The sequence below is a fragment of the Eublepharis macularius genome, chromosome 14, assembly GCF_028583425.1.
Source record: "Eublepharis macularius isolate TG4126 chromosome 14, MPM_Emac_v1.0, whole genome shotgun sequence".
NCBI classification, from domain to species: Eukaryota; Metazoa; Chordata; class Lepidosauria; order Squamata; family Eublepharidae; genus Eublepharis; species Eublepharis macularius.
This window is the reverse complement of record NC_072803.1, coordinates 15299612-15311760: the sequence shown is the minus strand read 5'-3', so window position 1 is coordinate 15311760 and position 12149 is coordinate 15299612. Positions and strand designations below refer to the sequence as shown.

At 42.9% G+C, this 12149-nt stretch overlaps 1 protein-coding gene across 1 annotated transcript in view; it reads left to right on the top strand.

The window, feature by feature from the left end:
* The window catches only part of BARX2 (BARX homeobox 2), a 55527-nt gene extending 44315 nt beyond the window's left edge, over positions 1-11212 (top strand). Inside the window, exons 3-4 of the mRNA XM_054997822.1 lie at positions 5661-5745; positions 8221-11212. Coding sequence (XP_054853797.1) covers positions 5661-5745; positions 8221-8469 — 334 coding nt within the window. The 3' untranslated portion in view covers positions 8470-11212. The remainder of the gene's footprint in view (positions 1-5660; positions 5746-8220) is intronic.
* The last annotated feature ends 937 nt before the right edge of the window (positions 11213-12149 follow it).

Genomic DNA, 12149 nt, shown 5'->3' with positions numbered 1-12149 from the left:
ATCATTAGGCAGCACTATGAATAAGATGTTTAACAGAACCCTATATACCCCAAATGTAAAATACAATAAGAGCAGCTGGGCAGATTCATCTCAGTTAAGCACATCATCCTAGCTGAAATGTCTTTTTGAACTTAGCAAAAATCAGGCATGGTTTTTACATGCGTGTGTGTGAGACAGAGGGGGAAAGATAAGAAAAATTCATTTTGGAGATTGCCTGCACTAGTAGGAAGAAAAAAATTCAGTTGTCTCAAAAATACTAGATCCCTGCTTGATTTATTGTCGAAGGCTTTCATGGCCAGAGAACGATGGTTGTTGTGGATTTTCCGGGCTGTATAGCCGTGGTCTGGGCATTGTAGTTCCTGACGTTTCGCCAGCAGCTGTGGCTGGCATCTTCAGAGGTGTAACACCAAAAGACAGAGATCTCTCAGTGACACAGTGTCACTGAGAGATCTCTGTCTTTTGGTGCTACACCTCTGAAGATGCCAGCCACAGCTGCTGGCGAAACGTCAGGAACTACAATGCCCAGACCACGGCTATACAGCCCGGAAAATCCACAACAAGCCTGCTTGATTGTTGTTTCCTGAATTTCCCCCACACACATCTGAAGAAATATTCTTCTTCCCTAGCGTTTAACAAAATTTCCCATAAACTAAGAGAAAATGCCCTTCGCCCACAAAGACAACAGAAAAGGCCAGAAAACAAGCTTGGCCCGGAAACTTTGATAGGTCATGAGGCCTAATCGCATGACCTGGTCTGTCCCATTGCTGGGACATATTGCCTTGCTTTCTGTAGAGAACAAGTAGATAGGCTGGATGCCTGCAGGTTTACAGGTTTGAAGGGCAACACCAGATACAAAACCCTCCATAGACTGCAAGCTTTCTTATACATTCCAGTGGTGTGCACTGAATTCCACACAGAACACTCTTCGGAGCACCACAACCCTTAGTGTAATAATAAGCCCTTAGTTCTTATTAAAACCTGGAATTCACAAACAGCATTTTTTTGGCCTCTTTGTTTAACCCTCTATCCTCCTTTACTTTGTGTTCTGCAAATTTTTTCTTCCTTTTACCCCATGCATGCTTTCGCTAAAACATGTGGTCACACACCAATTGCATTTTAAGTGCTTGGCAGCCATGATGGAAGCCAGAGATTCGACAGCTCTCCGCACATATTCAGCCCCATGAAACGGTCAGATTTCCAGAAGTCTTGAGAGCTCAGTGCAATGAAATTCTAGGCTCTTTCATGACAGTTCAAGCATCTGTGTGGTTAGCACGATGCTAGAAAGAACCTCACATGACTGGTTGGGCGACACCATCAATCATACACTTTGGCTGCTGCATTGATTTCTCAGCATGAATATTCCTCAACGTTGTACGTGACCAAACCTGATGAGCAAGCGCAGCTCCTGGAGCCTTTCTTCCCTCTCTCTCTGTTTGTTGCTTTGGTTTCCTAGGCAGTGCTAGTTGTTTTTAACAGGAGCAACCAACTGTTTGTAAGTGTTGCAGGTAATCTAGTTGTTGTGATGAGGCACACGCTAACTAGCGCAAGTAATCCAACTAGACAGTTCCAGTGTGAATTCCAAGATTTAGGAATGCATTGGCACAGCTTTTTCTGGATTAAAACGGGATCATCTGACACAGAAAGTTGCACACAGAAGCTTGACTTCTATGTGTGCTAGATAGTCTCTGCTGTGGAGCATGTTTCTTCTTCCTCTAACTCTCCCCTTTGTGCAAAATCAGCGTATTTCAGTAGGCCCCTGTACAAATGGAAGTTTTAGAGAAAGAAGAAGTACGCTCCGCGGCAGAGACTATTTAACTCGCACAAAACTCATTTGTAGGATCCAAAACACATTTTTTTCAGTCTCCTCCTATCAGACAATCATCCTTCTTTCAATGACAAGATATAAATCCAGTTAATATTACGTGGCTGTCACATTAGACTAGTGGTTTCTGGGCAAAGGTAATGTTCCTGGAGATCTCCCCTACCAATCAGGCTGGGCTGCATCAGGGAGTCTCTAATGTGTCCTCATTCTCTTCTGTGGATATTGTATCATTGCCCATATATTGCTAGAGGGAGGTGGGGGCTGGTGGACCAATCTTGCCTCTGATAAATATCAAGCAATAGTTCAATTTTTTCAGGGGGTACTTCAAGGTTTTTTTCCTAGTAATAATAACAGTAATAATAACATTCAATTTATATATGCCCTTCAGGACAACTTAATCCCACTCAAAACAGTTTACAAAGTATGTTATTGTTATTATTATCCCCACAACAATCACCTTGTGAGGTGGGTGGGGCTGAGAGAGCTCCGAGAGAGCTGTGACTGACCCAACGTCACCCAGCTGGCTTCAAGCAGAGGAGTGGGGAATCAAACCCGGTTCTCCAGATTAGTCTTCATGGATCACAGTTTGGGAACTGCTTCCAAAGGTTCTGCACAAGCACTTGCTACTATTGGTGTGGTCTAAAACAGTGGTTCTCAACCAGTGATGCACGTACCTCTGGCAGGATGCAGAAGTAGTCTAGGTGAGATGCAAGGTATTCATAACCTTTACTAAAAGTTTACTCTGTCTCAATCCCCTTGTCCATCTGCCACAGATTACCCATCGGTGACCTTTTGGCATGCTAGTAATAACCCTGGACATTCTGTGTTGCTCCTAATCCCTTGTTCTCTCTGCCCACAAGCAAGCGTCTTTGATGTTCTGCTTCCTGCCAACCCTACTTGTCAGGGATTTTCCATTGTGCTTCTGCAATTTCTGATGTCCTTAAAATTTAGCGTAAATGATAAACATAATAACACAATGCTTTTAAACATTCTCTGAAAAAGCCTGCTTTCTGTTTCTATCATGGTGAGGCCAGTGTTCTTTTATAGAGTGATTGGTAGGATATAAGATATGAAAAGCTGAGAATAACTGGTCTAAAAAAAGACCCACAGAGACTATTCTTGAATCGGAAAGCTAACCAAATGCAACAGAGGGCAGATAGAGATGATGGACTGTGTCACCTTTAGGCTCAGCGCTGTTAATTATACTGTTCAGCATTACTACAGCCCACTAGAACATTTCCATAAACAATCTCCTGGGCTAAGAGACAGTCATCCATGTAGAAAGATTAGGGCCGTTTCCACACAGCTTACCTTGTTCCAGAAAACAACGAAATCTCGTGAGAAGATGCCGTTATCGCGTCTTCTCGCGCAATAACAGCGTCTTCTCTCGCGATTTTGTGTGAGATTTCACTGCTTTCCAGAACAAGGTAAGCTGTGTGGAAATGGCCAGAGTCTGACAACACGTGGAATCAGATTTATCACAAGACAACCTGTTGAAGCGCTGGCAGCTGATCACTTTTGAATACCACCTTTCTTCAAAGAAACTCAAAGGAGGCAATCTATGTGTGGCTATTCCTTTGCACCAGCACCTGAGAAGTCTCAAATTTGGGGCTTTGAGATTCAGTACTGGCCCGTGATCATCTTAGAATCATATAAACATAGGGTTGTGGGTGGATGCAACCTTTATAGTCGACTCTGTGACCCCTGCCCAGTTAGATGCAGCATGTACCACGTTTTATAGCAAGGAGCATGCCAACTTTTAAAATGAAAGTGTCTACACCTTTTGGCACCACAGCTAAGGGATCAAAATGTAGTGTACACAAGCTCTGCAACCATCTTAGAGAAACTGATAGCAAACCATAGAGTGATTCAAAATCATTCACCATGCAATTGGCAGTGCGGGTGAGACGTGCCAGAGTGCATCATGTTTGGCTTATGATACCCTTGCACCTCTTCTGTTTCTGGTTCGCTGCCCTTGATTGTGGCAGAGGAAGAACTAAAACGTAATACCCGTTAAGTTTCATTCAGGTTTCTTTGTTTGAAGAGTTTCATTCACCTTTCACTCTCTCAGCCAGTGAGCTTCCGGATCAAAAAGCCACATTATATAAAAACAGGCAACTTAGATTTGCCCCTCTCCCCAAAAACACATTTCCCCACATCTCTTCAGGGGCTAAATGCTGATCTGAATGAAAATTAACCTTGACCCTGTAGCAAAGTGGGGTCTCTAAAACGTCCAGTGCTTGTAAATCTGGATTTCATGTTAAACTAGACAAGTTTATCATTGAAGAATTCTAAGATGTGCCCTCATAAGAGATTTGAGGCCAAAACTGTACCCTGTCACAAACTTTGGAATATATTGGATAATTAAAAATAGGATAGAGCCAGTTTTGAATCCACAGTTTCTAAAAATATGGCTATTTAACTTGAAGCATCTGGTGAAGGGATTCGTGTTTTCTGGTGGATTAATTCTTACTTTCTGTTTCTGGAAGCTGATTTGGTCTTAAAGGTACACCTTGTTGGTTAATAGTTACCCTTCTTCAGGGCTTTTTTTCTGGGAAAAGAGGTGGTGGAACTCAGCAGTGGAACTGAAGACCACACAATGACGTCACTTTGGGTCAGCTGGAACAAGGGGGGAGTTTTTTAAAGTTTAAAATGCCCTTGGCAAAAATGGTCACATGGTCGGTGGCCCCGCCCCCTGATCTCCAAACAGAGGGGAGTTTAGATTGCCCTCCGCGCCACCGAGCGGCACAGAGAGTAATCTAAACTCCCCTCTGTCTGGAGATCAGGGGGTGGGGCCACCGACCACGTGACCATTTTTAAGAGGTGCCGGAACTCCGTTCCACTGCGTTCCTGCTGAAAAAAAGCCCTGCCCTTCTTTATTACTAGGAATTGCTATAGGTAATATATTTAACTACTATCTACATTTAATATTTCACAAAAATATTAACATTTTATGCACACAAGATACATGATAGGATTAAAATTTGTAGGAGCTGTGCATTCCAGTCCTATGCATGATAACTCAGAGGTCTCTCCCACATAAGCAGATATGCTTAAGAATGTAGCTTTAAAAATTATTTAATAGTCTGGTTTTATATAGGCTTACTTGAAAATAAGTCCCACTGAATTCAATGGGATTTTACATCCAAGGAGGTATGCATGAGATTTCTGTCTTACAGCTCAGCTACACTTTAATATCACCTCTGTGTTTATTTTAAATGACAGTCTTTTTCTTTTGCAAATGCAACTGCCCGGATTGCTTATTATCAAGCAAGAGAACAGTGTGATGAGAGAGGGAGAAACCTTAACCACGTCATGCACTGTCATTTTCTTGCCCCCAGATGTTTTACTCCTGCCGAGAATATCTGTACTTTTTACCTAGCAGGAGTAAAAGCAACTTGGGAGGTGGTTTTTCCCAGGAAGAAACGGCAGGGTAAGAAAGGGTTAAACTATCTTCCCATGGCATTCTCTACCTTTATAAAGCAATTCCAGAGACTGGAATTGCCAAAGGAAAAAAAATTAAACATGGAAAAAACTCTGAGTTCTAGAATTTCCTCTAAAAGCTTGTTAAGAAAATAGTAGGTGGATGATGCTATCCAAATTAAGAGTTGTTTTTTCCACCAGAGTAACTGGTTGGCACCTTTGGACATTGTGTTCTGCCTTTGATTCTTTATCTCTCCTCTAAACAGAAAATGGCAATTATTTGGCTTTCCTTGATTTTGCCTTCCAGTGTACGAACAACGTTGTTTGCTCTTGTAGGATTCAGTGGAATCTCAGATCTTGGCTGTGGGCCACGTGTCTTCTGTTGTGCCCTTCATTTGGATCTCTTGTTTTCTAGGCTGGATCTTGCCCAGTCACTGGGCTTAACTCAGCTCCAAGTGAAAACATGGTATCAGAATCGCAGGATGAAATGGAAGAAAATGGTAAGCATCGTGAATGGGTTCTTGGCTCTATAAAGTTTAAGGACCCGTGAAGGAGAAAAGATTAAGAACAATTTTAATTCAGGGATAGAATGTGTCTTGTTCATGAAGTTGTAACTAGTTCATCTACCTTTATTTTCAACTAGATTATCCTCACAGTTTCTATATTTGTAGCATAGTGATGTCCATTTGCCAACTTTTCTAGCAAGAATGTCATCTGTCAAATTCAAATTATATGATAGGGACAATCCATTGCACACTGTAGTACACAGACAGCCTTTCTTTGCACCTTGGTCTGGTTTCCTCGGGAGAGCCCAGACAGAAGGCAGAACTGTTTGGGTGAGGGTGGCTAGAGTACATGCTGTATTTTCCCCTCAATTTTTAATAATTTTATTATTCATTTACACAATAGACATAGTCATGCATTAACAAAACATAGTAAATGACATGGGGGGGGGGACATGGACCCAAAGGAAAACACACAACAAAAACATTTAAGAAGAAGAAAAAAAGAAAGCATTTTAAATTTTTGTTATATATATATTTGAACACAATGTTTTTGCACAACTACACATTGTGTAGTTTGAACACAATGTTTTTGCAGTTTTATTTCCAATACCTGTGCTATTTATTAAATCACATAGTTTCATAAATTCCTAGTATTAAACAGAGGATAAAGAGTTGAAAAGTGTTGGCTGGCAAAAGATATAAATGGGTTCTGAACAGCATAAAAAAGCATCCACACTCAAAAGGAATGATTTTTTTTAAAGGGAACCTCCAAACCAAATCTTGAACAAAAAGTCTTGAACTTCAGTTGCCATGAGTCAAAATGTTATTGATTCACATCAAAAGAATCTTCCCATTTTTATGTTAGTTGGAGAAACCGGTTGGATTCTTCCATGCAAAAGAGTCTCCCCTAGCATGTTGGTGGATGATTTCTGAACTCCAAGCAAAGATACACTCATTGCCTCCTGCCATTCTGCCTCTGGTCAGGTGTCCAAGTTGACCTTCAACCTGGCTTAGGGTTTCCATCTCCAGGTTGGGAAAATCCTGGAGATATGGGGGTTGCAGAGTTTCGGGAAGGGAAGAGCTTCAATGGGCTATAATGTCATACAGCCCACCTTCCAAAGCTGCCATTTGCTCCAAGGGGATAGTTCTCAGTTATCTGGGAATCAGTTATGAATCCAGAAAATTTCCAGGTGTCCCCTGGAGGTTAGCAATCACCAGCAAGGGGCTACCTCCAGACTACAACCACCCCAAACTAACAAGGAAATAACCGGAGGTATACGTGAAAGTAATCATAATAATTCTTCTTTTCTAAGTTTAGAATTTTTGCTCTACTTTAATTATAAAGTTCACTGTGCCCAAGTGCATACTATAGTAAAAAAATATTCAATAAAGCCTTGAGTGAAATGGGAGGAAATATGCTAGCAAAGCCCGTCAGGTTCTGCTATTTAACACTGTAGATTGACGTGTGCATTTTGGACTGTATCATCTCCGAAGGTGCTGACTTCGTTCCACTGAGTTCCTGAAAAAGACCAAAATGGAAAACTTCAAATAACAGAACTCTGATATGTTCTATGAAAATTAGCACGTACCCCTTGTGGTTTTCCTTGGAAGCTCTACACCGTTGGATTTTTGTATAAATTAATGACTGTGTATATAGATGGGATATTTTTGTATCATGTTATGTAGTATTTATAGTATATTATAATTATTGAATATTTATTGACTGTAGTATGCACTTGGGCACTGTGCGCTTTATAATTAAAATAGAGCAAAATTATTCTAAACTTAGAAAAGAAGAATTATTGTGATTACTTTAATGTATACCTCCGGTTATTTCCCTGTCAGTTTGTACCCCCTGGAGGTTGGCAACCTTAACCTGGCTGGTGGTACTGCAGAGCCAAGAAGCAACGTCTCTTACTTCTTGTGCTACCAATGAATAGGAGCAGGATAAGTCCCTGCAGTGCATTTCTGCTCTCCCTATTATGCTGCCCGAAATTCTTACTGGGGTGGCTTGGCTGGAGAACCGACCCTGTCTGTACACGTCTTTTCTATTAGCCAGGTACCATAGGGCCAGGGCTTTTTTTCAGCTGGAACGTGGTGGAACGGAGTTCCGGCACCTCTTGAAAATGGTCACATGGCCAGTGGTCCTGCCCCCTGATCTCCACACAGAGGGGAGTTTAGATTGCACTCCGCGCCACTCTAAACTCTCCTCTGTCTGGAGATCAGGGGGCGGGGCCACCGACCATGTGACCATTTTCACCAAGGGTGATTTAAACTTTAAAAAACTCCCCCCTTGTTCCAACTGACCCAAAGTGACGTCATTGTGCGGTCCTGAGTTCCACCACCTCTTCCCCCAGAAAAAAAGCCCTGCATAGGGCTAACATGCACATCCCCCCAAACCCAAGCAGCCCCACCCACAACCATATCGAATTTCAAAGCGATGTAAAATGCTCACTATGTTTGGTCCAGGTTCTGAAAGGTGGCCAGGAGGCTCCTACAAAGCCCAAGGGACGGCCAAAGAAAAACTCCATTCCCACTTCGGAAGAGATTGAGGCAGAGGAGAAGATGAACAGCCAAGCTCAGAAACAGGCCCTGGAGGAAGGCCAGGCGGTAGAAGAGTCTGAATTGACCCAGGAGCAATTGGACACCTCCTCAGAGGCCGAGGAGACTCTTGAGCATGCACCAGAAACCCCCCCAAAGGAGCCAACATCAAGTTAGAAGAGAGAGAGAGAGAGAGAGAGAGAGAGAAAGCCAGCTGGAAAAAAAAAGAACAATGTATAAACTGGAAGCATGTACACTTTGTGCCTTACAAAAACAACCAATTGCAGTGGGTTGCCATGGAGCGAAGCGACCCAATGTAAGCAGTGACAATTTCCCCTGTTCCCAATGTTGTGTGTGCAATGTCCTGAGCGCTCCTCCAGATGTGACTGCATGCTTGGAGACTTACTACTCTGGAGGCCCACAAGAAGCGCAAACCTCTCTTAGTGCTGTCCAAAGAGGCTCTTTTATGACAGTGTTTGGCCAGAGAGGTTGGCCCACTGTCTTGCCATGATTATCCTGACTTCCAAAAGGGGTGCAGAACAGCCACTGCTGAGAAGTGGGGGCTTTCTGTCTTTCAACATACTTTTCTTCTGTAACCTGCACTTCACTGGGTACGGGCTAAAGCAAAGCATTTGAATGGGATATCTAAAATGTGGCCATTGGTGTTCCTCCATTCTAAAAGGGTGTGGGGGATGGGGGAGGAGAAAAACAGATTTCTGTTTTCCAGGAAAATCTAGAGTTGCTTTCAGAACGGTGGTGCCCTGTGTAAGGGGGGAAGAGACATGCAACACAGCAAAGAACTAAGGTGGAGGTTGGGAAGGGTGGCAGGAGAACCAACCACCAGTGGGGCTGCATTATCCAATGTACTGCGTCCGGGGTGTGTGTGTGCAAGAAAGCAGGTGGCAGCAGTTGTTTTTAGGTGGCCAGTGGTCCCTGGATGCAACCCCAAATTCTGGTGTGCATGCAGAGCTTCATTAAGCTTAGCAGATGTGTGCTCTAGCATGTGCATGCACAGAGCTACACAGAAGTGAAAAGGGGAGCCCTTGGGCCAGTGTGTACAACTGAGTACCAGCACATGTAAGACTAAGGAGCTTGTGCATCAGAGTGTTACAATGGCAGGTAGCAGAGGAAGAGTTACAAGGCATACAGGAGAGCTGTCGTAGGACCACCTGCTCTTTAATGCAGTGCCAGAAACCGGACAGCGAATAGGATCGGCATCAGGCTTGGGGCTCACTGACTGAATGCATCAAACCTCCCTCAAGCCAGCTTTGCAAGGAATTGAGAACTAAGGTTTAATTTTTCATAACTAAATGACATGAGTTGGGAATGAGTACCTGATTTGGGTCAAGATACCCAGCTGGCGCTGTCAATTATGAATCATGACTGGCATTTAAGAACCTAGCCATGCTATCCCAAGTAGAATTACACCCTTTTAACAAGTCTATTGAAGTCAACTTTCTTAGAAAGGTGTAAACCTTCTTAGGATGGCATTGCAGGTGTCTCTGCAGTATGCAAAGATAGGAACTGTGGAAATAAATGTAACCCTTCTTCTGAGAAGATAACAGAAAATCCTGCCAATTAAACACCAGTGTGCCATTGACATGAGTCCATGCCCAGGTAGGTTTTTCTTAGGGCTGCCACCCACTGAAAGAAATCTTACTGGACAAACCATATGACATGCAATATGACACACGTTTACTTGGAGATAAGTTCCATTAAGTTCCATCCAGCTTACTGAATTAATCAATGAAATGCACATAGATTTGCATATAAAATAACAATAGTTCAGAATAGTTCTAAAGAAAAAAACCCAGATCTTTAACAATTTTAGAGTCATCATTTTTCAAAGTAACATGAACACAGTGCTGGAACTTTTAGACAGCATCATACAACCAGGATTTCAAAAGAAGTGTGTTCATAGATGCAGGGTACCAGGTTGTTGTTCCTTTCTTTTTTTGGGGGAGACAGTATGTCTATTCTGCTTCGATACCGCTGGTGGGGTAATTAATAATTCCTTCCTCCTTGCTGCACTCTTGAGTAACAGGGGTGGGGATCACGGCATTCACTGCATGGGGGAAAGTGGGTATGTACTCATTTTTTTAAAAATCTGGAAAGCTGTTGCTTCAGTTCATCAATGAAAAGATTTTTAAATCAGTTAATCTAAATGACAAATCAGCTCACTGTTACAGTACTTGTTTGTTAACGTTTTAAAATTGAAATGTTTTGAACCTGGGTTCACAAAGTTAGGCGTGACTCAAGGAGGGAAACTACACGAGATGCCTGGGTGCGTGTCGGGTCTCGCAAGGTTCCCTGGGTAATGTAGTCTTACAAAGAACAGCCACACAATGTGATTCTCTGCTGGGGGAAGAACAAGGGGAGGGATTCTCTCTTTCAAAAAGCCTCAGCTTGGGTTTTCCTCTGGCAGCACGAGGACAGGGGGGCACAGGATGTAAAAGGAAGCAGGAAATCCAGGAAAGCTTTTTGCAAAGTTCCCACTATCCAGGGAACCTGGCGGGGCCCAACATGTGAAGAACACGTGGCAGGTGTCTTGTGTAGTTTGGCTCATCTCTGAGCTTTTTAAGAACAATTTGGATCAACTCAAGGCTTTTGATGATCATTCTACAGAAACTTTGTGGAGCCTTCAGAATGATTCCCGATTGGGCTGCACTTTGCAAATTTGCAAGGTGCTTATTTTAAGAATGTGGGAACATCTTTAGCATCTGAGGAAAGTAAGCCATGGCATTAAGAAGAAATCTTTGCAGCAGAAATGTTGCATTTCTGTTCCAGCCCTGTGTGCCAAGATTAGATAAGCATCGTGTTTCCTATAGTCTCATGGAAGGGTGCATTTTTGCCCAAAGCAAGCAGATGTATCAAGATAACTTTTATTTTTTAATTAAAAATAAAATATATAAATAAAGGAGTCAATGAAGCCTCTCTTGTCCAAAGTTTTAAGAGCTGGATTTCTTCTGTGCTTTTCTGTAGCCAGGCCAAAAACCATGGAGAAAAAAATATTCAACGCCCCAATACCTCTACTGGCAACAACAACTGAGGTTCAAAGTACTGAGAAAGCATCAACTTCTAGCTTCATCCACCAACCAGATCAGACAGAGAATTTGTATTGAAGCAGGTTTAAGAACAAAACCTAGCAATTGGTATGCAAACACAGCCCTACATAGGATTGGACCTAGGAAACATTCCTGATGTGGATGCTGTTCTGCACCATTTGCTCCACTTTCCCTCCCCAACTGCATTGAGCTTTCCCCCCCTTTGCTTCCTCATGAGATCATGCTCATTGCTAACATGCCATGTATGGTTTCTGAGCCTTTCCTTTTTAAGTGAAAAAAATCACCTAGTAGAGACTTAGAGCCAAACTACAAGTGACGCCTTACACAGGTTGGACACTAGTCAGCTTCCCTCAAGTTTTGATGGGAAATGTAGGCATCCTGGTCTTGCAGCTGTAATGGAGAGCCAAGCTGTAAAACCAGGGTGCCTACATTTCCCATCAAAACTTGAGGGAAGCTGACAAGTGTCCAACCTGTGTAAGGCGTCACTTGTAGTTTGGCTCTTAGAGAAAGTGTGTCCCTGTCCTCTCTCCTTTCAGCTCTTTTAAGGGCTTTTTATTTAATGCTGAGCTCTAGCTCAATTGTTTAGGAGCAAAGGGAAGAAGGGGAGATTGCAAGAATGTGGGGTGGGGGCAGCAAGATTCTCATTGCATCAGAGCGCCTGCTCTTCTGCAATGACGGAAGAGGGGATAGGGTGGGGCAGTGACAGCAGAGAGCAGCACAGGCACAGGGCATGCAGTCGCTGCTCCTACTCTTCTACCATTCTCTCTTCTGCTTCTACAGTAGGGATGAATC